The 25,036-nt window shown below is 38.3% G+C and overlaps 5 protein-coding genes across 6 annotated transcripts; 2 read left to right on the forward strand and 3 right to left on the reverse strand.

Annotated features, from left to right (window-relative positions):
• Positions 1-713: 713 nt before the first annotated feature.
• Positions 714-7,155, reverse strand: LOC141907538 (uncharacterized). 2 transcript variants are annotated; one of them, XM_074797214.1, is made up of 14 exons: positions 6,991-7,155; positions 5,741-5,807; positions 5,459-5,655; positions 4,949-5,150; positions 4,651-4,812; positions 4,406-4,542; positions 4,100-4,325; positions 3,882-4,019; positions 3,301-3,447; positions 3,117-3,220; positions 2,832-3,033; positions 2,231-2,338; positions 1,972-2,148; positions 714-1,545 (listed from the first exon to the last, which is right to left on the reverse strand). In XM_074797214.1, the coding sequence occupies exons 1-14, from the start codon at positions 7,054-7,056 to the stop codon at positions 1,274-1,276; spliced, it is 2,205 nt and encodes a 734-aa protein (XP_074653315.1). In that variant the 5' UTR covers positions 7,057-7,155; the 3' UTR covers positions 714-1,273. The 2 variants fall into 2 exon arrangements, with proteins under 2 accessions (XP_074653315.1, XP_074653316.1); XM_074797215.1 differs by lacking the exon at positions 6,991-7,155 and adding an exon at positions 6,091-6,260.
• A 2,053-nt stretch (positions 7,156-9,208) lies between these two features.
• Positions 9,209-14,297, forward strand: LOC141907376 (ammonium transporter Rh type B-B-like). The gene is made up of 10 exons (XM_074796997.1): positions 9,209-9,502; positions 10,708-10,891; positions 11,601-11,751; positions 11,958-12,105; positions 12,221-12,384; positions 12,618-12,755; positions 12,887-13,020; positions 13,106-13,172; positions 13,313-13,424; positions 13,586-14,297. The coding sequence occupies exons 1-10, from the start codon at positions 9,310-9,312 to the stop codon at positions 13,795-13,797; spliced, it is 1,503 nt and encodes a 500-aa protein (XP_074653098.1). The 5' UTR covers positions 9,209-9,309; the 3' UTR covers positions 13,798-14,297.
• Positions 14,298-14,723: 426 nt separating this feature from the next.
• LOC141907875 (uncharacterized) lies at positions 14,724-16,182 on the forward strand. The gene is made up of 3 exons (XM_074797630.1): positions 14,724-14,862; positions 15,175-15,446; positions 15,925-16,182. Exons 1-3 carry the CDS (start codon positions 14,808-14,810, stop codon positions 16,144-16,146), a joined length of 549 nt encoding a protein of 182 aa, XP_074653731.1. The 5' UTR covers positions 14,724-14,807; the 3' UTR covers positions 16,147-16,182.
• Positions 16,183-16,922: 740 nt separating this feature from the next.
• LOC141907101 (uncharacterized) lies at positions 16,923-19,947 on the reverse strand. The gene is made up of 5 exons (XM_074796670.1): positions 19,652-19,947; positions 19,015-19,416; positions 18,242-18,880; positions 18,019-18,149; positions 16,923-17,911 (listed from the first exon to the last, which is right to left on the reverse strand). The coding sequence occupies exons 1-5, from the start codon at positions 19,926-19,928 to the stop codon at positions 17,648-17,650; spliced, it is 1,713 nt and encodes a 570-aa protein (XP_074652771.1). The 5' UTR covers positions 19,929-19,947; the 3' UTR covers positions 16,923-17,647.
• Positions 19,948-21,904: 1,957 nt separating this feature from the next.
• Positions 21,905-24,905, reverse strand: LOC141907117 (uncharacterized). The gene is made up of 5 exons (XM_074796689.1): positions 24,618-24,905; positions 23,981-24,382; positions 23,212-23,850; positions 22,989-23,119; positions 21,905-22,881 (listed from the first exon to the last, which is right to left on the reverse strand). Exons 1-5 carry the CDS (start codon positions 24,892-24,894, stop codon positions 22,618-22,620), a joined length of 1,713 nt encoding a protein of 570 aa, XP_074652790.1. The 5' UTR covers positions 24,895-24,905; the 3' UTR covers positions 21,905-22,617.
• Positions 24,906-25,036: the final 131 nt, after the last annotated feature.

Here is a 25,036-nt window from a genome sequence, read left to right on the forward strand (position 1 = left end):
TCCAGACTGAGCAAGCGGTGTCCTACCAATGAGACGCTCTAAACTGAGCTAATGTCCATGTCCTATGCTTAAGAAGACACTGTCCGGACTATGAAAAGTGGGTCTCACACATAGGGAGACTGTCTGACTGAGAAAGAGTCCTACACTGTCCAGACTGCTAAATCATCTATACTGCAGCTTATGGTCTCCAGCCCGCACCCAAAACTAAGAAAGTGGTCTATTGATATGGAGTATCGGTAGGAGACTAGTCTGAATACCAGTCGTTGTTACGGTTCCCTACAACCGTTGTTACGGTTGTTTGAGGAACAACGGCTAGGTACTAGACTAGTAGGAGACCTGAGCAACCAATATGACCAGCAATAAGCCTAACGTTTGCATTAATTAGGTGATGGATAGATCAAACTATGAGAACACAGATCGCCATCTATGAGAATTTTCACGAACTGACAGCGTTAGAGTGCTTTACCAAAAAGTGTCTGTCACCAAAGGTTTAACTACCGGTGCAATATAGTTTACCAGGAGCCGGATAGTTCAGGGAAAATTTAATAGATGGCGTACATGCTAAAACGATTAATTAATGTGCAATAGCAACAATCATCAATATACTGGATTCGAACGCATCCTTCATTCACTAGAGTCAGACGTTAGATTCTTCCATGAAACTTCCATTTAAAACAGAAGACAAGAATTCAAAAGGTATATGCTTTGAAATCTACTTAATTTATTACGTCAAAAAAATTACATAACACATTTTTTACACAGTTATTTTTCATTTTGAATATCGTCATAAAACTTTTTAATGGAATAAATCACTTCACAATGTTAACGCACAGCTTACAGTGGTAGAATTAACTTAACTTAGATAAATATACATCGTAAATATAAATGATCAATAAAAATATGATTATGAATGTTAAAATGATTTCTGGTTCAACATTTTGAACTGATGATGACAAAAATAATATAGATGGGTCATTAGCTTTAATATCGTATATTATTACAATTAGAATCTGTGGTAAAAATATCAAAATAAATATTAAATCATATAGTACAAATATTTGTACAAACAAGCATCATTTTGATTCAACTTAAAGGAAGTAAAAAGATTTTTAAAATTTCATACTTCATACTTCAGCATACCTGATAAGAGTTATGGTAATTTAAATCCTTAAAAGAAGAGAGGGTTTACACGCTAAGGAGTTCACCCTAAAGGAATCAAATAAGATTAGAATTTCAATGAAGATTTAGAACGTACATTGAAACATCGTATAAATCAATAATTCTTGAAATTGATTGAAAATCTGGATTTAAAATCCTTATCGGCATCATTAAACGGATACCAGTAGATATAGTTAACATTCCATAGATTATTGAATACGTTGAAACCGAACCCGGTGATATGGTCGGTCGCGGTCAGCGGCAATGGAAACGATGTGACCGGCCGAGTCTCGGTGATCGTATTCGCTAACCCTACATCGAGAGACACGATCTGCAAACCGGTTCGCGTATTTTCGTTTAGATAAAATATTCCCTGATCATCAACAACTGAAATAAAACAAACAAATAATACAGAATACATGATATCTCTGAAACAGTTTTTGTGCACACGTACTGAAAGGGTTAAACGAAAACTCACAACTAAGGCCAAAAAAATTGATACCTTGTTTCTCCGCTCTGCTGAGCTTAAATGTTGACCCGGCCGGCCGCCTATCTACCCTATACATTACTTTTTTTTAAATCGTGATCAATTTCACCATAACAGACCCGGCCGCTATAGAAATGAACTGTTTATAAATCTTATCATATTTTACAAAAATGACCCGGCCGCTGCGGAGAAACAAGGTATCATTTTTGTTTAGCCTAAAGACTAAGAATTCAAAAACTAAAAGTTTATTGACTGAGACCACATATCCTAACAGACAGTCAGGTGTACGATCACATTTTCTCCTCAGTTAAAACATTGATTCTTACCGTGTTGTCTTTGACTGCCATTCGTGACTACATTCATTGGATCGATGACTTGTCCGATTTTCGATAGCATCCATTTATACGGTTGTTCAGTTTGCTGGACGGGTTGGAAATTGATCATAATTGATTCGGGCATACGCGTGGTGACTTTTCCAAACATCTGAAACTCTGCATCGACCCCTGAATAATAGAAACAACATTATTCAATCCCTGATCATATCAACAGCGTAGTTTTATAGACGTTTTCTTTATTTGTAGCTACCTGAATTTCTGACGGTGTAATGAATCCAAATATCACTCGGTGCACCATACTTGATCTGAGTGATCGGATCATAGATTTTAATTTGCGTGTAGAAGTCACAGGAACCATCTATAAAGTAAAATTTGGACGGGATTTATATTCATCACATTATTGAATGACGATCAGTTAACTGCAAACCCACAATCATAAGAAGTACACAGATGCGTGTTATTGCTTCTTCTTAAAACGGCAGGTTTCGATTCAACATATTCCGATTTAGGACAGTTCTAAAGTTGTGAGTTAGAGTTAACTCTGAACTCAGGATTCAGTTCTACAGTTGTGAGTTAGAGTCAACTCTGAACTCAGGATCCAGTTCTACAGTTGTGTGTTACAGTTAGAGTTGAAATTTATTCTATTCTTTTCTATTATTCAGCGATTCGAGATTACACGCACGCTCTACCAACCACTTCTATCGGGTTTATAGATTATTCTATTGCAGAATAGGTAGACAGTATTCTTGTTGAAAGACCGCACTAGAGAATATTCTTGAATTGGTAGACCTATCGAAACCTGCCTAAGTCTAACACAATCTTAAACTGAAACTGTTTAGAAATTAACCAACCGTTTTTCTGTAATAAGTTTACGAGTACAGACCGCCATGATTGGCTACTCGGATGTGCATTCGCTGTAATATTTGGTTTCTCGACTCCCAGACTGAACCATCGCGCATACGTATACTGCTGATTCATCTCATCAAAATCACTTTGATTATAAGTAATGTATACAAACTGCATCAATGGATTCTTCGACGATGCCCAATTTATCTGTAGAGAAAATACCAGTGAACTGATGAAATATAGGGACATTCTATAATGATATTCTTATCATATTATAGTTCGTTGCTTACTTTTGTCCGCGGGTCAAAAAGTCGATCAATGCCACCTTCTAAATTGAAACCAACTTGCACATCATTGGCACACTTATATTGCAAGTACTCAGCTCGACTATAATCTGAAATTCATGTCATGACTTCATTTGTCATTTTTTGGAATAAGGCGATAAAATGGGGATGCTTTTTGGACTCCTCTTACCAGAAAGGTCGGGTAATGAAGGCCGTAGTTTCAAGTATTCATCTCGCACCATTGAAGCTAATGCTTGATTTCCTAACGCTTCTAATGCTATATCATTAAATAATCTTTGAGTTCTCCACGCTTTTTCATGGATCGGAAACTGAGCCGCTAGAAACAAATATACAGAGGGACCTTAAATCATTGCATACATACTGGAGCACATCAAGCAGTTCTCATAGCTTAACAATAAATTAAAACCAGTTTTTAAACAGGTTTTTTCTATTTACGATCAAAATTCTGCAATATTTCTCTAATTTTCCCAAACCTTTGACCAAAAATTACCTGATTAAATCATAAGATCTTCATAGGGCTTCTCGAGAGGTTCCTTGTGCCACCCATTACGGTAACAACAAGGCAAAGAAAATTGTAATTTCCTGACTTAAAACGATTTTAAAGAAAAGAGTCCAAATTCCCTAATTTACCCTACAGGGAAAAATAAATTCAGAATTCCCTTATTTGTAAGAACCCTTTTTGAAAATTAAATCAATTTTTTAAACTTGGGGTCTAAACCTCGATACATGACATTCATCAGGAAAACTTACTGTTACGAACTGATTTGAACTGTTTATTGGACCAGTTGATTGTATCATGAACACTACTCAAACCCCATGTGTGTTCACCCAATTTGATCAGAAATCGACTGCTATTATAAAGCATGTGACTGTTTAAATCGCAATATCCTACAAGTAAAAAGACAATGCAGAAGTTCCAAAAGTCAAGTCATTCTTCAAAAGTCTATTGATAAGAGTTAATGATCTACCTGACTCAACACAGTGAGTCCTGGTTCGCATGAAAGCTCGAAATTTTGCCATTTTCAGAGGATCTGATTGGATTCCTTGTATCCAAGTATCACCGATTTCTTTGTCGACTACTGGTAGTTCATGACGATAATTCCAGATGGCGGCGATGTAGTCATCAATGGCGCTGGAATGCAGTCGTGCATTTGGAAACTCGGCACGTAGTACTTCATAATTGAATAGAATTTCCTGAATGAAGAGGTCGACATTTTTACAGTTTTAGATATGAAATGTTGATCCTATGAATTTCAATGATTTCAATGTTGTACCTGAATGTTACTCGGTGGTCCTTGATTGTCTGAACGGAATGCAAAGCACAAAGCTTTTCCATGAACTATTACGCAATCCTCAACTGAAATACCCCCAGGTCGATAGGGAGCTTGACCAGGATTGTCGGGGTACCCATCTGAAATACGATTAAGATAACTTTATCAGATTTCTGTTAAATTTTTCAATTATTTTTCAGATAATCTTGAGTTCTTAGGTAGCGGTAAATCCTTATATCTGCACCTACTTGGATGCCATAAAGCGATGACGCTTTTAGGAGTGCCTTCTGTCGAGTAAGTCCAATTGAATATTTTCGGAACACCAGGGGGCGCTGACGCCGCATTCACACCAACTGTTACAGCAACAATGTTTGACCTGACCAATAACGGGATCACAGCTTGAGTCATTCCTGAAACATGAAATTTAGAAATACATTTCAATCTGATTAGTTAGATAAATCTATGTTATATATATATTGTTGTGGTAAGATAATGAAAGCCACGATCGGCCTTAATGGGTCACCGTGATGATCAAGATACACTGACCTGGTACATCTCTTTGACTGAGCGCGCGGAGTTTGCGTTTCATCCCGAACAGATCATCGAGTCTTTGACTGATGTTCAACGCGAACATCCACGTTTGCTCGTCAAACAGCTCGGGCTGCATATTCATTGGACCGGCGTGCCATGTTATATCTCCTTGCTTTATCGCTTTCACGAAATTTGAAACATCCGCCGGTGACGGGCACTGAAAACAAACACATTCAAATAACAGTCGAATTGTGTTAATGTGGCTTGATGAGGGTTGCTTAATCTGAAAAGGCCACCAAGAGGAAAGTCGTAGAACAATAATGGCTAGATACTAGAATAAGAGTTGCTTTCTGTAATGAATCCAGGACCTTTTCGAATGTGCTCTTCTGGAAGATAGAATATTCCTCTCAGTAGAAGAGATTTCTGCGGTCGCAGAGACGGATTAGAAGAGAATCATGAAAGACAGTTGATAATCTCCTCTTCCGGAAAGGCACAATCGAAAGAGGGCCCAGAATATTGACTCACTTTTAATGGCACCCCTGTTAGATTCAGGTTTCGAGGACAATTCAAGTATAAGTCGATGAGCCAAGGATGCGTTGTGTAAACAAAGTTTTCGACGTAGCCCTCGTCTCGTAGCGTGCTGGCGAGTTTAACCGCTGCCGGGAAATACTTCGTGAAATATTCATCTAGAATATTGTCGACTAATGACGCAAAACCAACATCTGTAAGAAAAATGTCTTGTTAGATGCGATCTATTTGGGGGGAGGTCTATTGAATAGCGGACATGGGCAAGAAATTAACTTATACCTAAATGGTTCATGTAGACCACAAATACTTCATCGACATCAGTTTCAACTGATCGCGTGCAAACATCCTATAAAAATAGAAATAAGCTTTTTAATCTAAAATTATTGTGCGATGAGATTTGGCTTGCCATTGGAAACTTGAAATTATCATGATAAAAACACATGACTACGTTCAAATAGGCAAATTCATTATTCAAAAATTGAAAAAGCTTAAAACGGTTTTTGGCACAACTCTCTTTCGTACACCTGTCGAATAAAATTTATTTCTGCATAGGAAATTTCAATGAAATTTACATTACAACATAATTTGAGAGAACGTCAGGTGGCTTGTGTTCTGTCATTTGCACATACCTGCTATAGGCTAGATGAATGGAGACTTTTTGGCAATCCTTCAACACAATTTAAAGTGGGTTAAAAATCAATGTTTTGGTTCAGATGCTCCATTCAGAATGGGGTTGAAACGCAAAAAGTGACTCCATAATTTGAATAGTAAATGTTTCCCGTTTTCATGCCTACTACAAACCACAATCTGATTTGAAAAATGATTTCAGTTGGTAAGCATATTGCCAAATTTTATTTAATAAGATAATAGTGTCTCTTTTCTCCGAGACGACCCTATCAATGAAGACCCTTAGCCATTGCCATGATTATTGCATCGGGTTAATTTTTTTACCTAATCGTTGGTAGTAAGCTTTTTATAATCGGATGGGCTTATACCAATGGTTTGTGAAAATATCCGATCGTGTAACTAAACTACAGTCAGGTTACTGACTATATTGTGTGACCTAGTTAGTTACCTAATCGTTGGTGGTAAGCTTTTTATAATCGGATGGGCTTATACCAATGGTTTGTGAAAATATCCGATCGTGTAACTAAACTACAGTCAGGTTACTGACTATATTGTGTGACCTAGTTAGTTACCTAATCGTTGGTGGTAAGCTTTTTATAATCGGATGAGCTTATACCAATGGTTTGTGAAAATATCCGATTGTGAAACTAAACCGCAGTCAGGTTACTGACTATACTGTGTGACCCAGCTAATAAGCAATAAACAATGGTTAGGGGGATTAGATTTTGATGGTTTCATTGCCTTTACTTATTCAGCAGTCAGGTGGTGGTAATTAATTCAATTGCAATTGCCAAACAACAATGTCATCATAGAAAATGAAAATCAAACAGACCAACAAATATCAATAACAAAGCAAAAAAGGAATGTATTGAGGAGTAGCCCATCAGTATCTTTCAACTTACATTTGCAAAGGAGCAAAACAAAAGTGTTCCTAGTGCCAAACATAGCTGCCATTTTAACGGCTTCATTTTGCGTAATTGACGATTATTTGCTGTCACCTGATTGAATTTCTAATCATGTGATTGGAATGTTTTGTTGTTATTTTGACAGATACATGGGCGCCGCCATCTTTGAATGTGCGTAAAATCCGGTTACGGTCTTCTTTCAGGTACCTTAATTCAAAGGTGCCCGTTGTCTAGACTGGTTACGATTGGGAAAACACTAGACTGGTTGCCTGTCCCATTCTGGGCTCAGTCTTCTATTGCACGAGATAGCAGTCCGATAATCAGTCTACCTGGCCGCGGGAATTGGATACAATTTTACAGTTTTCATTCGTAAATATAATATCAATCTGAGGACACACGTGTCGCCGTAGTGTCATCTCAGATTAATATTAAGGATTAAAATACTGAAGCCCGATTCAATTCCCGAAGAGGGCCTGTCGTTCCGTTGGCATGCGAATGTAACCAAATCGAGAGTTGATGGAATGCGCACTGGGGTAACCTGCAAGAGTGTGAAAGTTGGAAACCCGGCTCGTTAGCTCAGAGCCAGGCAGGCCACATCGACGCCCCGAATACCACTGTTGTTTCTTACTCGATTGTCCTGTACACGAAAAAAATTAAATCGATTCAATTTGACTTCAATTCGGTTGATCTTTAATCGATTTGAGATTTTTTGTGAAACACCTTGATGCTTTCACTGAAATAAGGATCGAGACCGGGTCGGCATGCCGCGGACTAGTCTATTTCGAGTGGAGAAGAAAGACGGTTGCGTGCTTTCAATTCATACACTACAGAAAATCTATTTTACGATCTTACAATCGTTAGTCTTTTGTTAGAACCCATAAAGAGAAACCTGCTTCGACATCATACTGATATGATTGACGCTATACAAAACCTGTGGACGCGTACTGTCTGAGGAGGCCATTCATGGGAACATTAATTTGTGATCAGATATGGTGGACTTGATCTCTTCTAAATTGAAAAATATCCACGAGATACAAAAAACCAATTACGTAATTGTTAACTAATCTAAACATTTTATTTACCATATTTGGTGCCTTTATTCAATAAGATATTGTCATTTACATAAAATATTGATAAATGACGACCAGAAAACGTATTAATCAATATTAAAATGACACAACTCTTTCGTCTCTGTTGGTTCGTAGAAGAAGAGATTTTTGTTTCATCTGCAATTTTTTGCAAATGAAATCAAAACGCATTTGATAAGAACACGCTAACTTAACTTCGTTCAGGTTCCTCGTAACATAATTGCCATATATTTCAACAGCACTTTGATACATATCGCGAATTCTACCTTTTTGCCCTATACGAATTATCAAAAGCTGTATTCGAAAACATTTTTCTCATATCGTGAATGCGCTGGTATTTGCATTATGCTCCGTTTGACGTCCGGATCGTATTACTATAATCTGGAAAATATTCGAATTCGATAAGTTGATATATTTTCATTTCAACCCGTACAGCAGAGACTGGTGGCGTACGTATATTCGTCAATTATACATTCCGTTATTTGTCAGTTTATTCTTGCGATATTGTGGAACTCCCTGCTGATAATGAGAATGTACCCGGACTTTAAAATGTGATACAAAACCGAGCGCAAACCACAGGAGACCAAATTGACCAACTATTCATTGAGTTTTCGTAATTGTGGCTATGTACTATGCATATCAATATTCTTTACTTACCGCAATATATAATTTACATATAAAATGTACATCAAATATTTGTCTTGAAAAATCGTAGCAGATCAAATAAGAATAAATATCAAACGAATTGAGAATCTGCCCCATGTTTCTTTCACACTCAGTGCATCCTATTTCTCGCAATCGATGGATTTTAATGAATTCAATTTCAGAACGAATGATAAAACAGCTGATGAGAGAGATATGCTGTACTGTGTTTCAAAGAGATCGGTTTGAAAACAATCTGTTTAATTTTCACACGACGACGAAATTCAAACCATTTCATTTCTGTCATTTGATGTTTTGCATATAACAGAATAGAAAATCCCAAAGGATTTGTCGAACAACTTCAATTTACCCACTAATGAGCTACGCATGAATACTATTATTTTTAATAAGATTTTGTCTCGGATATTAACTCTTAAGATATTTTATATCGCAGCTGAACGATCGCGCGACCCGTGCTGTGCCTCGCTATGGCTAATGACGACACACGTGGCTGTTTCTCCGCGCAGATCTGGTCGAACCCTCGACGCGCACTCATAGAGCGGGAAGAGAGAGAGCACATTGAACCATGTCTGTATCAGCCGCTCAGCGAGGCAAATTCCCAGGCGTGGTCCTGGTCCTGCAGGTCATATTTATCGTCCTGTTTGCTGTGTTCGTGCGCTACGATGACCAGGCGAACGCTTCGAAAAAGGAAAACAGCCTCGACCCGGGAAAAGGCGGAGCCGATCCCGAGAAAAACAGCCTCAAACAGTATTACCCAAGTAAGTAATATAGAATATTGTCTAAACGAGCATTCTACAAATTAAGCATCATCAATATCTGTTGCATATAATATTCTGTTCATTGACTTAAAAATCTGTACGTTCATTCACCAGCATACGATATGTGTACCTTATCAATTATATGGTTTTACACTTATCGCAATTTACGATGATATGGATAGATATCTAAATGGGTTGTATTTGCCCCGACTGAATGATTTGTCTTGTGACTGGTTTTCTATCGTCTCTGTTACTATTTTGATAACTCTAACCGTGGACGTATAAACTTGCTATGGCGAAATTTTTTATTTCGACTAGTGGCTAGTTAGAGTCCACATCATGTTCGTAGAATCGCTAATTGTTAATTTCAAACGGGGAAGATAGCCGCTTGAATGACTACAAAAAGCGATTTTGTTTAACAAGAAAATTAAATGCCCGAAAGCAAATATGGATTTGTAAAGGAACAACTGAAGAATGTAGTTATTAAAGGATTGAATGGCGTACTTGATCGAAATGCGTGAAATGGACAAAAACTTAAAGTTTATGTGAACTACTGCCCGGCTGCTACCCAGCAGTTGGTAACATCTTTCATCAAAGAACAGGTGCACATAAGAATATAACTACGATATGTCTGAATCGACGACACAATTGACACCTATATACGGACCCTAGATGCTTTTGACCTGATGAACCAAACCCATGGTTTCAATTATAATATTTTTAAGAATTAATTCATTGATTGTCGTCCTTGTTCTTTTTTTCATCAACGAGACCTATCGTCTGTACAGAAAAGATTTATAGTATTATTATTATTATATATTATAATTCATGTCATTATGAATGGGTACACAGTATCTACGTTCGTATAACTATAACTGGCAATATAATTGGTGTCGTCTGGTTAATCGTTATATAGATTAATTGATATCCGTACTGGGTATGTGCTCAGTAGTGCTATAGTTCTGCAGTGATTGTCCACACTTAATCATATAGTAAATGACTTGAGCAATATGGTCAGCAAAGCTGTGCACAAAATATACTGATTGTTCCCAAGCGGTCGAAGAGCTTGAAACAGATTGTTTCCAAGCGGTATCGCTCAGAAAAATTAGTTGTCAAACAGATTATCAGTTCCTACTAATGTTTTCCTGTTTTTTGCATGCTTTACGTGCAACAAATTATATCATGGTGATATGTTTTGTTTTCAGTGTTCCAAGATGTCCATGTTATGATATTCATCGGTTTCGGTTTTTTGATGACGTTCTTGAAGAAGTATGGTTTTGGCAGTGTCGGTTTCAACTTCCTGATCGGTGCCGTTTGTTTGCAGTGGGCGACGCTGATGTCGGGATTTCTGCATTTACACCATAACACCATCGTAGTCAGCATTACTAGGTGATCTATCAACTTATCGCACAAATCATAAACGAATTAGTATCAATTCATTCCGAGAAAAAACTCTGGAAGATGGAGCTGATATAATAATGTACGTAGATGTACACACCCAAAATCCAAGGGCTTAAACCTGGCGGTTTGATAGATTTTCTACCTCGAGACAAGCCGTTGTTGTGCAGTATTATTCTTGCTTGAAAGGAATGACAGGTTACGGAGAATTTGACGTATAAATTATTATCCTAAGGCCCGCTTAAACAAAGATCATAAATATTCTCTTCCATTTTTTTTCGTGTGCCACACAATGCACTTTCGCTTAAAGACTATTTGTTATGTATCGTACGATTTTCCTTAACAAACCCGACCTTGACTTTCATTATATTCACGTGTATTACAGTACGGGCATATGCTACTTGTCGGTACGAACAATTGTCAACAGCCGGCTTCGCCATAAATTCCAAAAAATGATAACAAAATTGAATAATTATATGCCATAATTGCATCATATTCCGTTCTGGTTGAACTTAATTTTTTTCTAGATCTTCATGATGTGTATCGTTACAAGAATAATTTTGTTGTTAGCTTTGACATTAATCTCCAAATGAATGATTTACTTGTTCAGCATAAAAAATCGTTTCTACTTAATATCATCCGGTGACGTTATTATTAGTTCATAATAGGATTGTTTTGATGATTTTGATTTTTTTTTCAGTTTGATATCAGCAGATTTTGCTACGGCTGCCGTTTTGATTACGTTTGGGGCTCTGTTGGGCAAAACGAGTCCGTTGCAGTTAGTCTTCATAACAGTCGTCGAGATTGTCGTTTTCACAATCAACGAATATATCGGGCTGAAATATCTGAAGGTACGCCTCGCCCTGCGAAAGCAGCTTCAATTACGACAATTCAATTGCGACACGGCCACAGTCTTATATCATAAGTAGAACTTAATTCAAGATGAACGATATTAAAATAAAGGCACCATTCACGATTCTATTCGCCATAAGTTGCCGTCTTTACAATTTAGTAAAATCGAGTGAGAAAGATTTCATGCACATATATATATTTCCAGGTAGCCGATATCGGCGGGTCGATGTTCGTACACGTGTTTGGAGCATACTTCGGATTAGCAGCGTCGCGAATGCTGTTCAACAAAGATGTCCACAAAGAAAGCAGTCGTGAAGGGTCCAACTACCATTCGGATATATTTGCAATGATCGGTACACGATATATTGTATTATGTCTCGCGTTCTTTATTTTCGATTCAAATGGCAGAAATATATGTCAAGTAATATGTATTAGAAGGAATTCGACACATTTTATATTCATTTTCAGGAACTCTATTCTTGTGGTTGTTCTGGCCGAGTTTTAATGCTGCTCTCGCACCCGGTGACGACCAGCAACGAGCTGTTATAAACACTTACTACGCTCTAGCCGCCTGTTGTCTGACTACTTTTGCGCTTTCTTACGTCATTAACGGAGAAGCCAAACTCGATATGGTAGGAATATACCTGTTGTTCACACGCTATAAACAGTTTTAGATTCCCCAGTTCTGCGTTGTGAAAGTTAACTCGAAGTTGAATTAAGTCCATTTTCAATGAGTTAACAGTTGAGTGAAATCAAAACTGTGGAACTGGATCCAGAGTTGCAAGTGTAGCTTCTGTTCTCGCCTTAAACATTATGATTTCCGATTCACTTATTATAAAAATGACCGTCGTCCGTTTTATCACAGGTTCACATACAGAACTCGACTCTAGCCGGTGGTGTAGCGGTAGGAACCAGCGCGGACATGATGATCCAACCGTGGGGCGCTATTATGATCGGCACAGTGGCAGCGATTGTGTCAGTTGTCGGCTTCAAATTCCTAACGGTAAGAGTGTGGATAAATTTCCATGAAAAAAAAATCCCGGGAGCATCATTGGAAAAAAAATATATCTCTTACCGATCTCTTCCGAGGCATATTTTTTGTATAATATTATTTTGAATTTATTTTTGAATCAGCCATTCCTCAGCGATCGACTGAAAATACACGACACGTGTGGAGTGAATAATCTGCACGGAATGCCCGGAATATTGGCAGCTATTGCCGGCGCAGTCGCCGCAGGTGTCGCCAGTTCATCGACATACGGGAACAGGTAAGAAAACTTCATAAGAATTCAAATTACTACCAACAGTTTATAATGTGATAATCTGATAATATTTTTCGGTATGAATTTTCAGTCTGTATGAAGTATTTCCAGCACGAGCGCCTGCGGTCAACAGTACAGCTCTTAACGACATCAATAAGGTAAAACTAAACAAAAAGCCTCTTCTAACCTTATCATATTCTGTTCTTTGAAATTTCTTTTCTTTTCCATTTTATCGTCATAGATGTGTGAACTATTTGGATATGTGTATATCATTATATTTTTGTATTCACAATTAAAGGAACTTGGAATCGAAGGTGGACTGAACCGTAGTGCCGGAGTTCAGGCCGGATATCAAATAGCCGCGTTGGCCATGACTTTAGGTTCATCCATCGGTGGTGGAGCTATAACAGGTAATTCATACGAAATCTAACATAAACTCTGTGGTGATGTACTCGCAAATTTAATGCAACGACAAATCCCGTGAATTTGAATAATTTATGAATTTAGAAATATCATGGTACACTTTCGTTCATTATACATAATTACATATAACCTGTTCGAATGTTTTCAGGATTGCTGGCGAAAATTTCATTCTTCGAGCCGCAGACCGGTGGAGATATATTCTCGGACAAGCGGTACTGGGAGGTTCCAGCTGACGAAGAGGCTGTTTCTGTACGATACGTCTCGAACGGTCGACCCGAGGATCCGGAAAAAGCCGAACATCTGTTGGCAGAAACCGAACTCAATACAACCGACCTGAATGAAGAACAACCAACAGATTAATGTGTTTTCTTCTTGCAAATCAAACAATTTTCGAACTGTTTTTGGTTTGAGTGATAAAAAAAAATTTGAAACCAAGTATACGAATTGTTTATGCAGATTACTACAAAGATTAGATGAATTTTAAGTCAGCTGTGTCTGTGTGGTCAATTTTACTATAGGCTGCCATTATTTGTATTATCCAATTAATATAACAAAGCCTACACAGTATTATGGTAAATTTTGTACTAAAACTGCTATGAATACGATTATACAGATTTATATGTACATTAAGTATGTACATTAACCGTGTATTTGATAAAAGGGTTAGAATATAATTAGAAATAATCTTCATTGATACGCCGGTGAAATGATTCTAATCTTCGCTTTGAAACGTATATATCGATATAAGAGTCCGTTGTAGTCTGAAGTGCACCGATATATTTTATCTATACTCTCCTGATCGGTTTTGATATGATATAACGAAATGTATTTTTGCTTTTATACTAATAAAACATATTATATTCAACGATATTCGAAAAAAAACGCGATTTGTTTTTCTAATAAACATTCTCTATGGGAGATGGTAACGCCGATTGTGACGAACGTGACAGCGCGTCATATCGACCGTCAAACGCAAACGTCCGAGCGAAAAGTCGAAGCTGACTTGCAAATGACATGACGTCATAGTACATCAAGCACAAGCGTCACGGTTGACGGCCAATGTAGCGTATTTGAATAGATTGCGACATAAGTGAAAATACCTCAAGGCAACGACACTATTTTTTATTTCGGAATTTCTGTCTATTGGCACGCTTAGCATTGACCCAAAACACGACAGTTGCAGGTGGAAAGCGCTTTACTTTTGCACAGCTAACGAGCACTATACAAGGGCTATTATATTGATAATCGAATTCATTTTCTCTTCCAATTAAAATAATCTCGATACGCCGTATCATACAGCGTTCATACGTCCGTAGCTTCGCAGGATACACAAATATATACGACGGAGGAGTTCTAAATATCAGATTACAATGTTTATAAAACATACGACATGGTTTTTCATGTTTCTTCTATTGTTCCAGTATGGTAAGTTTAGTTTAACCCGTTTTCTTCTGACCATTTTCCCTCGTTGAAAGATCTCGTTGCAGTTCTAGAATATGACACGCATGCGTGGATCTCTTGTTCTTTTTCAACAATTCGGTAAATTGATAGGATCAACTTTTCAATAAAATGTTTACGTAACACGTCTTGATTAGTCCATGTTGAAATGAAATATTTCAGATAAACGCAGACGAAATTCTTTCATTACATCATTTTGCTTTTAAAAATTAGAAGGTAAGAAATTTTAATCAAGAATATATGAATATCACCGATATCTAAAAGCTATTTTCACTGCAGGCGTTGTGACAAGTGAACGTTGTTTTTCCTGTTACGGAACAACCGAGTGGGGTAATCTAGAGAGCGGAGACTTAAGCCTTCAAAACAATATCATCATGAAGTCAGTTATCAATAATCGCGCCTGCCTTACCGACGACGATACCAAAGACGAATATACGCATCACATAAAGAAATGCAACCATCCTCATCCGACATTATCGAAAGGTCTTGGTTTAAAAGGCGTCAATGATACAGCTGTTCCGAATTCCATGAAGCCACCAATGATGTGCGCGGTTTGTATGATATTTCATTACATTTGGGGGCACTTACTAAGATTTGTTCAGTAATTTTACTATTGCGACAATTCAATGCGTGATTTGTTTTTAAGTCACTCGTACCTCGAGGCTCGTGACAACGTAATCAGATAGGTTTGGGCGTGGTCACCCCCATAGCCTAGACATGACTTCAATTTCCGCTAGATAACAAACTAGTCAAACCTGGCAGCTCAAGCAGCATCAGCAGACTCCAGTGTTGACTTACAGTCGTCCAAACGCACAAACACTCATAGGAAGCGCTAGCTTTGGAAATTCTCGATAACAGTAAAAAAAGTCAACATATGATTCAACGTTTTCAAGAAAATATTCCTCAGCGACAGATTTTTTTTTGGAGAAATTATTACTCCAGCAAATTATTACAAATTTACGTCAATAATCCACCAATAATACGTCATTAATGAAACGTCAATAACTTCGATATATTTTTGAATTGTAGAAGGTAAAATTCACTACTAAGAGTAAACAAACAGCTGTTATACGGACGTGTCTGTTTGCCGAGCATTGCCCCCCGCGCATTGAGGGAGGTCCCGATGCTAACATCACCTTGGAATGCTGCAACGGAAAATTATGCAACGGCGGACAGATGTCAACATACAACACGGGAATACTATTGGCAGTACTTCTCTTCGGGATTATGATAAGGATCTTTAGAAATTGAATTGATTGAGTTCGATATGATTTGAAAAATGAAACAATTGGATCATTTAAATTTGAAATACATGTATATACTGATTTGAATACTACCATATGTATATCAATACATACTTAATATGATAAAGAAACGAGTGATTTTCTTCTCTTTGCAATGGCAAAAAAAGGTGGCGGGATCGAGGGCAGTGACACATCGAAATTTAACTGGATGAAAGTGTGAAAGGCCAACTCAACGAATGAACGTATTAGCCGGATGAAAAGCGGGAATCGCCATCTGAAATCGAGGAAGCGTGTGTTATACAGTCGTTTCCCGACAGGTCTGTCAGCTGGTATTTGTAGGATTCTAACCATAGCATGCGAGTTCATCGATTCGCCGTCGTTTGGGGATTGGCTGGCATGTCACATCTTTATTCCTGTGTCAGTTATAAAGTAAAATAATGAGCTGCGCAGACCCAGTAAACAATTACCGGTTCCACGTTGTCTTTCATTGTTGCATTCGCCACTATTACATTCAAATTCATTGATCAGGGTCGTAGCCGCTTTATTTGACATTTCCCCGATTTTACACGCAGTCGAATATCTAAGACATAGAAAGAAACAGATCGCACGATCCAGCAATCCCTACACATTTCCCTGACTTAGTTCTTTTTTTTACAAAATTTCCTGACTAACATTCCCTCTTTATTAAAGAAATTTCTAAAGAAATTTCCCTGACTTTTCCCTGATTCCAGGTAAGTGGCCACACTGAGGATTTGCCAATATTAGTTGAATAACAATAACATGTTCCAAGTAGTTCGGCAGTTTATTTTTTTGCATATCAGAAGATCGTAGGCATCAACGAAGGAAGAATGACGTATAGTTTCGTCAATATTACAAGCAGTTTGATTCGAGATGCATATAATCAATAATACAAGCAGTGTGAGGTTCGTGGTGCAACGTGTTTTTTTTACCGAAAGATTACGCAAGTGAATAGAAATACAGATACGCGATCAATTATTCTGTAGCTGATTAACTTAAAAAAACACAAAACTAATAGAAAAAAAGTCATATTTATCAATCATCGTGTATAATTTAGATAAATGCCTATGATTAATCAGTATTCAACTCGCGATAAATTGAGATACGTTTATGATTATCTAGTGCGACGTATGTTTACATTCTCAGCATAAACCAGAGAATATTGTCGATGATATTCGATTTTTCAACATCATAAAAATAAGATACAGAGTGATATAAAATAAAATATGGCAAACTTAACAACATCGGATTTGAAAAAAAACAATAAGTACAAGGCCAATGAGAGGCTTCTACGTGTACTTACTAATTAGGCATAGCAATTAGCATAGAATTAAAAAAATGGGGACCAGTTCCATAGTCGAGACGTAAGTCAGAAAATGGTCTTTAATCATAAGATTGGCCTTAAGTTGTTAGATTGGCTATCTATAGAACTTAGATGGTCTTAGATTGGTCTTAAGTCTAAGCCTTGAATCCGGAACCGAGCGCAGGATTTAAGCAATATATAAAGTTATGACAGTAACAATGGTTGTCACAGTCATCAGTAACTTGCTCACAACATAGGAGCCCAGTGACGCTTTACTGTAACCGATACAGTGCAGGCAAGTGAGGAAATTAGTCGCGTCGTATTTCTTCTTTATTTCGTGTAGCCTCAGATAGTTCGATCCCCAGTATAGAGTTTTCCAGTCCTTTAAATCCGAATCCGGTTCGTTATAATACACACCCCCGTCCAACTTGTACAACTTGTCGGCAAAATTCTGAAAATAAAACCGAAATTGAATCATGGTAAAACATTATTCATGACTCAACGTATTTAATCTTCAACACGGGTCTCATCCGAATGCGAATTTTCATCATTACCTACCTTCATTACTCCTTTCATCCACTCCTTATCTTTGTCTTCCTTCCAACCTGTCCCGCACGATAGGGACATCAATGCCGTTCGGAAACTGGGACCGATTGCCGTCGCGTCTGCGCTTGGTTCCGTTGTCTTTTCTATTAAAGAAAAAGAACAGATGTCACTCTGAGATTCATTATTCCCGACTTATGCGGCTTGAAAACGTACGGGTTTTGCACTAAATACTTACTACCAAGTGAAGTTCCAGTACACAAGAAAAAACGACTTTCCGGCAAATCTGGATCTTCGTCAAATTCCTTTTTAAAAGCTGAAGCCAAATTGGATATTCCTTTTTGTCCGGCTCCGGTTCCACGTAAATCTGACGGTTGTATCAAGCGATTAACGATGTAACTGTTGCCATTCAAGTCGTCTTTATTTTCCTTGGTATACTCCCAAAACGAGGTCTTATTTTTCATATCCAACCATCTCCACTCTGGATGGAAATCTAAGAGGGGCTTGATAGAATTTATAGCTTCGCTCCAAGGACCCCAGTGAACTAAGGATAAAAGGATGTTTCCTTTCACCGGAATCTTCAGAGTAGGGTCTGTATAGGTCACGTGAGTAATAATGACGTAGCCACCCCAGTTCTCGTTGAGATAATCAGCTAGGAGTTTGTTCCAGGTGTCTAATACTACATCGCCGATGCTTCCAAAATAGCCGTGATACCAAGGAAAAGCGAGGAATAATGTAACAAAGCCGCCAGCAGGGGGCGTGTGAAGTTTGAAGTGGAAACTGGTTACAATGGCTAACGCACCACCTCCCCCACCGCGCAGTGCCCAGAACAGATCAGTAGAATTGGGTAATTTCGTTCCGTTAGAATAAACTATCCCTGAAAAATAAAGCGTTTCGGTATTATATTAGGAGTGCTTTAAGAGAGATGACATAGACATTCTATTCATTTTTCGCAAAATGAAGAATTTATTTTCCCGTTCGGTGATGAGTGATCTTCTTTAACAGCATTACCTGTCGCAGAAACATTAGCTATTTCGCCATCTGGTAGAACGACAGCGAACGATAGAATTTGATCGACACCCAGTCCTAGTTTGCGACTGAGCGGGCTGTGTCCACCTCCCAGAAACCAGCCACCCATAGCGACAGTATGGGCAGCGCCGCCGACTGCCACTTTGTTGTATTTATCCACTTCCTTGTACACGCTTCCCCAGTTGGCACCAGTTTCGGCGATCATCGACGATCCTGTCGGAGAATTACTATCGTTCGGGAATACGGTCATTTTATTCAATTCGTTCATTCTGACCATTAAAGTGTATTCGCCCGTATTTCGCCCGATGTAGTCGTGTCCCGAGGATAAAAACGACATTGACAGGTTGAATTTGCGACCGAATTGGATACTCTTCTGAACATCGGCTGAAAAGACAATTAACAGTGAAATATTCGCGACGCCGCCTTCTGATCACCTTTCAGTTTGCTGATGACGATAGCAATATTGATTGAAAATAAGTTATGCTAATTGAAGAAAGGTTGTATATGTACGAAATACCAAATCAGCTTTTTTGAAAGGTGGGTTTACTGGAGAATTTGCTTTTTAATAGTAGATTTCCAAAAAGAACTATACGTCTGTGTTACACCATATTTGACTTACCCACACTTTTAGCTGACACGACGAGAGCTGGTGTGGTGATATACGCCCAGTTTTTGACATATTTCGCTTCGTTGTAACCTGGCGATCCGGGTAAGAATGATGACCCATCCAAGCTCGCTTCAAAAGCTTTGCGGACACTATCCGATGGCCAACAGGTCGTGTTAGTCGGTAAACAATAACCATTAATTCCAGGTAAAATGATGCCCAATATAATTGATGATACAGCGTACACTAAGGGCGTAGCCGGCGTGAAGCTCTTCATGCGGTGTATAATCATGGTATGCACCGCGTGTGTCTGTATCGTTCGTAGTGGTATACAAGTCTATCTATATCGATCACGTGAGGAAAGGACATTTTATATAAATCTATATCAAATAATCAAAAATAATGAACATGTATATATGTATAGGTATGTATAGGATATTTATAAAAAGTTTAGATTTTAAAGCACATACAATCAGATCATTATGTACGTATGTAGGTGGGGGTGAATTACATCGAGTCAGGTCACAAAGAATATTCGTTTGAGGGCAAAAATGGGGCAGTTTATTTCATTACCGAACACGGTGACTGACTACAATATCAACTTTGATATAAAGTGAAGACGTTTTTGTTGTTGAAAACCTGTTGTTGAATGCACCATGTGTTTGATTTAAAAGCCATACACAGTCTGACATAACTACAAGCTTCTTTTGAATTGTATATATGTATATACATATATATGTTTATACGTAAATTGTACCAGGTCGCGCACTACGTACATCCAATAGCAGCCAGGGGAAAAATGTGGTTGATTTCAAAACCGAACACCAGATGGCGTTATATGGCTCGATGGAAATGAAAAATTTCTTTTGATTTACGGTTCGAGAAAACTGGAATTCTCGTTTTTTTTTCACAAAGGACAAGACAACAAAACTATTTAAAAGAATAAGATTTTATTAAGAATGATCTCTCGTGACAATAATCCTAATCTTATTTCAAAAACTATCAATATATAAGAAAATCCTCTAACAATATTCTTGCATTGCGAAACTACAAAATTCTCCGCAGCCAAACCAGCCGTCGTAAAGTCATCGAAAAGATATTGCGATTTCATCAGAGCATCGGGGTTTCGGTCGTAATATCATCGCCGGATACGTTTGCGCTGACGGGACGTTTCGCCACTTGAGATTCGATATTTGTTGGAAAACAGTTTTTAAAAGTGGTCGACTTTCGCGCCAAATTATCGATGTCCTCCATAGTTTCGGGCATCGGTTGGTTATTCGTTTCGGGTAACGGTAAAACGAGGATGCCGTTCATAATGGACGCGGCACCGAGCACGAGTCCGAGTGCGACTGACGAGTACCGAGCAAGAACCTCGCAGAACGGAGACAACATGGCACCGAATCGTGCGAATATTGAAGTTATACCCATTCCACGAGCCCTAAAATGAAAACCAAATTATCAGTCTATTTTTCCACAGATTCTTTCTATTCTAGCCACTTCTCTTGCGATTATTACTTGTTATAATATTTTAGCGTCTCAATTTAGGTAGAATACAAACATGCGTGGTGGCATTTCTCAACCAATCAATACTCCAGCAAATTGTTACTTTTTGCTAGACCAAATCTACGTCAATAACCCATCAATAATACGTCATTAATGAAACGTCAATAACCTCGATATATTTTTGAATTGTAGAAGGTAAAATTCACTACTAAGAGTAAACAAACAGCTGTTATACGGACGTGTCTGTTTGCTGAGCATTGTCCTCCGCGCATTGAGGGAGGTCCCGAACATCACGTTGGAATGCTGCAACGGAAAATTAGGCAACGGTGGACAGGTGTCAACATATAACACGGGAATACTATTGGCAGTACTTCTCTTTGGGATTATGATAAGAATCTTTAAAAATTGAATTGATGGAATTCGATATGATTTGAAAAATGAAGCAATTGGATCATCAAAATTTGAAATACATGTATATACCGATTTGAATATTTACCATATGTATATCAATACATAATTATCATATAGAAACGGAGTGATTTTCTTCACATTGCAACGGTCAAAAAAGTGGTGGGATCGAAGGCAGTGACACATCGAAATTCAACCGGATGATAGAGTGAAAGGCCAATCAAAAGCCGGATGAAAAGATACGCGTGTGTTATACAGTCGTTTCTCGACAGGTCCGTCAGCTGGTATTTGTAGAATTTTAACCATGGCATGCTGATGATTGGCCAAATATCAGTTGAATAACAATAACTTGTTCCAAGTAGCATGGTAGTTTATTTTTTGCATATCAGAAGATCGTAGGCATCAACGAAGGAAGTATGACGTACAGTTTCTTCCATATCACAAGCAGTTTGATTCGAGATGCATATAATTAATACAAGCAGTGTGAGGTTCGTAGAGCAACGTTTTGTTTTTTTTACCGAAAGATTACGCAAGTGAACAGAAATACAGATACGCGATCAATAATTCTGTAGCTGATTAACTTTAAAAAAGACAAAACTGATAGAAAAAAGTCATATTTATCAATCATCGTGTATAATTTAGATAAATGCCTATGATTAATCAGTATTCAACTCGCGATAAATTGAGATACGTTTATGATTATCTAGTGCGACGTATGTTTACATTCTCAGCATAAACCAGAGAATATTGTCGATGATATTCGAGTTTTGAGCATCTTAAAAATAAGATACATAGTGATAAAAAATAGAATATGGCAAACTTAACAACATCAGATTTAAAAAAGAACAATAAGTACAAGGCCAATGAAAGGCTTCTACGTGTACTTGCTAATCAGGCATAGAAATAAGCATAGAATTGATAAGAGGGACGGTTCCATAGACGAGACTTAAGTAGAAAAGTGGTCTTAAATCTTTAGATTGGTCATAGGTTGTTAGATTGGCTATATAGAACTTAGATGATCTTAGACTGGTCTTAAATCTAATCCTTGACTATGGAACAGGATTAATGATTTAAGCAATGTATAAAGTTATGACAGTAACAATGGTTGTCACAGTCATCAGTAACTTGCTCACAACATAGGAGCCCAGTGACGCTTTACTGTAACCGATACAGTGCAGGCAAGTGAGGAAATTAGTCGCGTCGTATTTCTTCTTTATTTCGTGTAGCCTCAGATAGTTCGATCCCCAGTATAGAGTTTTCCAGTCCTTTAAATCCGAATCCGGTTCGTTGTAATACACACCTCCGTCCAACTTGTACAACTTGTCGGCAAAATTCTGAAAATAAAACCGAAATTGAATCATGGTAAAACATTATTCATGACTCAACGTATTTAATCTTCAACACGGGTCTCATCCGAATGCGAATTTTCATCATTACCTACCTTCATTACTCCTTTCATCCACTCCTTATCTTTGTCTTCCTTCCAACCTGTCCCGCACGATAGGGACATCAATGCCGTTCGGAAACTGGGACCGATTGCCGTCGCGTCTGCGCTTGGTTCCGTTGTCTTTTCTATTAAAGAAAAAGAACAGATGTCACTCTGAGATTCAGTATTCCCGACTAATGCGGCTTGAAAACGTACGGGTTTTGCACTAAATACTTACTACCAAGTGAAGTTCCAGTACACAAGAAAAAACGACTTTCCGGCAAATCTGGATCTTCGTCAAATTCCTTTTTAAAAGCTGAAGCCAAATTAGATATTCCTTTTTGTCCGGCTCCGGTTCCACGTAAATCTGACGGTTGTATCAAGCGATTAACGATGTAACTGTTGCCATTCAAGTCGTCTTTATTTTCCTTGGTATACTCCCAAAACGAGGTCTTATTTTTCATATCCAACCATCTCCACTCTGGATGGAAATCTAAGAGGGGCTTGATAGAATTTATAGCTTCGCTCCAAGGACCCCAGTGAACTAATGATAAAAGGATGTTTCCTTTCACCGGAATCTTCAGAGTAGGGTCTTTATAGGTCACGTGAGTAATAATGACGTAGCCACCCCAGTTCTCGTTGAGATAATCAGCTAGGAGTTTGTTCCAGGTGTCTAATACTACATCGCCGATGCTTCCAAAATAGCCGTGATACCAAGGAAAAGCGAGGAATAATGTAACAAAGCCGCCAGCAGGGGGCGTGTGAAGTTTGAAGTGGAAACTAGTTACGATGGCTAACGCACCACCTCCTCCACCGCGCAGTGCCCAGAAAAGATCAGTAGAATTGGGTAATTTCGTTCCGTTAGAATAAACTATCCCTGAAAAATAAAAAGATTCGGTATATCAGGAGTGCTTTAAGAGAGATGACATAGACATTCTATTCATTTTTCGCAAAATGAATAATTTATTTCCCGTTCGGTGATGAGTGATCTTCTTTAACAGCATTACCTGTCGCAGAAACATTAGCTATTTCGCCATCTGGTAGAACGACAGCGAACGATAGAATTTGATCGACACCCAGCCCTAGTTTGCGACTGAGCGGGCTGTGTCCACCTCCCAGAAACCAGCCACCCATAGCGACAGTATGGGCAGCGCCGCCGACTGCCACTTTGTTGTATTTATCCACTTCCTTGTACACGCTTCCCCAGTTGGCACCAGTTTCGGCGATCATCGACGATCCTGTTGGAGAATTACTATCGTTCGGGAATACGGTCATTTTATTCAATTCGTTCATTCTGACCATTAAAGTGTATTCGCCCGTATTTCGCCCGATGTAGTCGTGTCCCGAGGATAAAAACGACATTGACAGGTTGAATTTGCGACCGAATTGGATACTCTTCTGAACATCGGCTGAAAAGACAATTAACAGTGAAATATTCGCGACGCCGCCTTCTGATCACCTTTCAGTTTGCTGATGACGATAGCAATATTGATTGAAAATAAGTTATGCTAATTGAAGAAAGGTTGTATATGTACGAAATACCAAATCAGCTTTTTTGAAAGGTGGGTTTACTGGAGAATTTGCTTTTTAATGGCAGATTTCCAAAAAGAACTATACGTCTGTGTTACACCATATTTGACTTACCCACACTTTTAGCTGACACGACGAGAGCTGGTGTGGTGATATACGCCCAGTTTTTGACATATTTCGCTTCGTTGTAACCTGGCGATCCGGGTAAGAAAAATGACCCGTCCAAGCTCGCTTCAAAAGCTTTGCGGACACTATCCGATGGCCAACAGGTCGTGTTAGTCGGTAAACAATAACCATTAGATCCAGGTAAAATGATGCCGAATATAATTAATGATACAGCGTACACCAAGGGCGTAGCCGGCGTGAAGCTCTTCATGCGGTGTATAATCATGGTAGGCACCGTGTGTGTCTGTATCGTTCGTAGTGGTATACAAGTCTATCTATATCGATCACGTGAGAACAGGAAATTTTATATAAATCGATATCAAATAATCAAGAATAATGAAAATGGAGAGAGCGAATCTATAGAATAT

The sequence above is a fragment of the Tubulanus polymorphus genome, chromosome 6 (assembly GCF_964204645.1).
Source record: "Tubulanus polymorphus chromosome 6, tnTubPoly1.2, whole genome shotgun sequence".
NCBI classification, from domain to species: Eukaryota; Metazoa; Nemertea; class Palaeonemertea; order Tubulaniformes; family Tubulanidae; genus Tubulanus; species Tubulanus polymorphus.